This window comes from Cyprinodon variegatus, unplaced genomic scaffold, assembly GCF_000732505.1.
Source record: "Cyprinodon variegatus isolate N-32 unplaced genomic scaffold, C_variegatus-1.0 Scaffold1151, whole genome shotgun sequence".
Lineage (NCBI taxonomy): Eukaryota > Metazoa > Chordata > Actinopteri > Cyprinodontiformes > Cyprinodontidae > Cyprinodon > Cyprinodon variegatus.
In genome coordinates, this window is record NW_015151604.1 from 130819 (window position 1) to 134201 (window position 3383).

The window sequence follows — 3383 nt, forward strand, 5'->3', positions numbered from 1 at the left end:
GAGCTTCTTAAAAATGACTTAATTTAATTGTCCTAACTGGTGATGCTGATGAAGGGTTTGCACTATGTTGCTTATTTAATAAACATTCATCCTGCTGGTTGGATCTGTCTAACTTTCATGTTTGTGTTAAAAGAAATCAAAACTGCTTTTATCTGTTCTGTATTCTGCTGAAAAAAGATAATTACCAACATGTCTGAATCATACAAATATCTAAAAACTTCAAAAACTCAACGTAGTGTTGACATATATAAAAATTGAGATTTTAACTGAATAATCAAAATAATAAGATTTATGTTTGGCATCAACCAGGTCTTAGTTTTAGAGTCACCAAATATTGTATTACTTTTAAAGTTAAAAGACACAATAACTGTGTGAGTTATTTTCTTTCTCGAAAGACACTATTATTTGACAGATTGCAAACTGAAAACTGTAATATTTTCTAAACCTCGACTCTAAAATGTCGGTTGGACCAAACTGTTTGACAGTATTATATAACATGACAATAAGTGAGGCGTGAGACAGAGTGTTATTAACGGGTAATGATGTCACTGGGCCAATCAGCTCAGCCTGTTAACATCAAGGCTCACTGTCTGAACGATTTCACCGTTATTCACATTTTAGGACACCTCAAAGTTCGAGAAGAGCTGCATATTTCTATAGATCAAAACTAAAATGCAGCCTCCCCAACAAAGAAAAACTGTTCAGGTTTTCCGCATTTCACAAGAAACAATTTACTTTATTTCTGTCCTCCTCTCACCCACCTCAGTTTATCACATTTAATGGTGAGTCACATATTTTTTGGATTGGGATAAACAATGAAAACATTACAGGGACTATAAACAAAAGAGATGAAGATGGGGAGGAGGACACCTGCAGTCGGAAAGGGAACTGGATCAGTGGATGAACAGAAGGAGAGGAGGTAAGATGTAGAGAAAAAAAAAGGTATTGGGTTGAAAAATGATGTTTGCATGAGCGAACCGAGTATCGCCAGTAAGCTCTCCCATTGGCTGGAAGTGGTTTCTTCCAGAAAAAGCACACAAATCAACCTATCACACAGTAGAAGACAATGCCACTGTGATGTTTCCATAGATACAGTGTTAATAATGTTTATAAAGAAACATCAGAAGGAAATACTCTAAGTTCTGTTAAAACGTCTCAGATTTTCTTTATTTGTAAAACTGCATTTTATGTGTGGAAGAGCGAAGGTGTGATGAAAATGAGGGACACGCCCATTTTTAGCACCAACGACAACAACAACAACAATAATAATTAAAATTATTTCTGGACATTGAAAAAATAGATATATACATATCTATTTTTTAAATGTTAAACTGGAGTTGAAGAATTTAACTTTTAGGGAAAAAGTTGCAAAAGGTAAATAAACAACAACAACAAAGCAAATGGAGAGAGAGAGAAGACAGTAAAGGGAGGGAACTGTCAGTATGAGATGAACCAAGATGAAAATTTAGGCCCAGAAATGAAGAAGGAGGATGATGGATGCAGAAAATGTCATCCGAGATTGGAAAATCCAAGGAACGGCCTCCAAAGATAAGATAAGGAGAAAATGGAGGGAAAGGATGAGGAGTGTAAGACATGAAAGAAACTGGGGGAGACGTGCAGAGGGGAGAGGAAAAGGCGTTCAGACAAGCGTAAAGAAGCAACAATGGAGGCTAACAAAGAAAATCCCAGTGGAGGCATCAATCACTGCCCCACTTATCCCCCCTCCCGCACATTTTTAGTCCTTATTTCATGCTTTTGCCCCACGCTCCCACCCTTTCTCTCCCCCTTTCCTCCCCCGAGCCACTCCCACCTCCTCCATCCATCCATCCATGCATCCATCCATCCATCTGGCCGTCCATCTGTCCGTCCAGCCTCCAAAACAACACGAACCTCCAGTGTCTGTCATCTCCTTTCATCCTCAGCCCAAACATTCTGCTTATTTATGCTTCCATTCAACGAAGCACTCTGGAAAACAGGCTCTGATTATCCCAAAATGGGATCAGGAACAGACATGGAGACGACTTCATTAAAATTCACGCCTTGTCTCATCGTTTCTGCTCAGAACGACAATGAGGAAAACTATTTCTCAACACTAAATCAGGAAAAAACTGAAATAAAAAGAAAATGTTATGTTTTTTCTGCAGGATGTGAACACTGCCTGTTTCATATCTGCCCACTGCACACACAAAGGACTCCCATGATACCGAGAGGGATGAAGGAATAGAACAATGGATAGTTCGGGAGCTGATGAAAGACTTAAATAGAGAAATGCATCTTCCTTCCTACCTTTCTGGCTCTGGGATTCATCCATATTTTCCTCCATCGTTGCAGGTTACAGTCCCTTTGTCTGGATTTCGTGTGAAGCCTCTTGCTAGTGCTCGACACAGTGTGCGTGTATGTGTGTACGTGGGAGGCAGTGTGTGTGTGAATGTCTTTTTTCCCTCCCTGCAGATGATGGAGGCTAAGGGAAGTCCCTGTTTCGATGCTCTGCTCTCTCTCCTCACTGCTGCCTTCTCCAGCATCCCATCAGTGCTTCCATCCACATAAGCTTTAAAGCCTGAAATCAGCTGTCTGAACAAGCAACCATGAAAGTTATATTCAAAATATAATTTTCTAAATAACACATACTGATCGGTTCCTCATTAATTCTCTTCATCTATTGTTCCCTAGTCTTTCTGTCTATCTCAGTATAAGAATTTAAAACACTTTAATTGCATTTTTACAAAACATAAAATATCCTGAAAAGCATAAAACACTCATTATCCCTTATGTATTTGCATTTCTCAGAAAAAAATAGCAAAAGTTATTGAAGCAGTTTAATTTTTTTTTCAGCTTTTTTTAAATTTTTTATTTTCATTGCATTTTCACAAGTACAAAGCAATAAAATACACTCTCAGCATTTAACCCATCCCCTTGGGGTACAGTGAGCTCCCATTGTGCTGCTCCCCGGGAGCAGTGTGGGGTTAAGGGTCTTGCTTAGGGACCCAGAATGTCAATCCGTGGAAGTGGGGCTTGAACTCAGAACCTCTGGATTTCAAGCGCGATGCCCTAACCACTAGGCTACACTCCCCAAATTACTGAGTGTTTGATACAATATGCTAAAATTCTAAAACAAATCCCTGTGAAGCTCTGGACGCCTAACACCTAAAACACCCTGAATGTGCAACAATATTGTTCCTGTAGTCAATGGGTTCTTTTCAACTGTCAAGGGACCAATAGAACATACCATAAGAGAAGAAACATTGAGAAAAATTGGTGTAGGAAAAAAGTGCTCCATACTGCTTTACTGAATTCTTTTTTTTTTTTTTTTGCATTTAGCATTGTTTTTAGCATTGCAGACAACATTATGCCATGGCAACGGACCAGGATTATGCTAGTCTGAA

The 3383-nt window shown here is 39.0% G+C and overlaps 1 protein-coding gene across 1 annotated transcript in view; it reads right to left on the reverse strand.

Moving 5' to 3' along the window:
- Positions 1-2471, reverse strand: part of LOC107101783 (neuronal membrane glycoprotein M6-a-like) — a 38316-nt gene extending 35845 nt beyond the window's left edge. Inside the window, exon 1 of the mRNA XM_015400832.1 lies at positions 2287-2471. Within this exon, the coding sequence (XP_015256318.1) occupies positions 2287-2323 (37 nt within the window). The 5' untranslated portion in view covers positions 2324-2471. The remainder of the gene's footprint in view (positions 1-2286) is intronic.
- Positions 2472-3383: the final 912 nt, after the last annotated feature.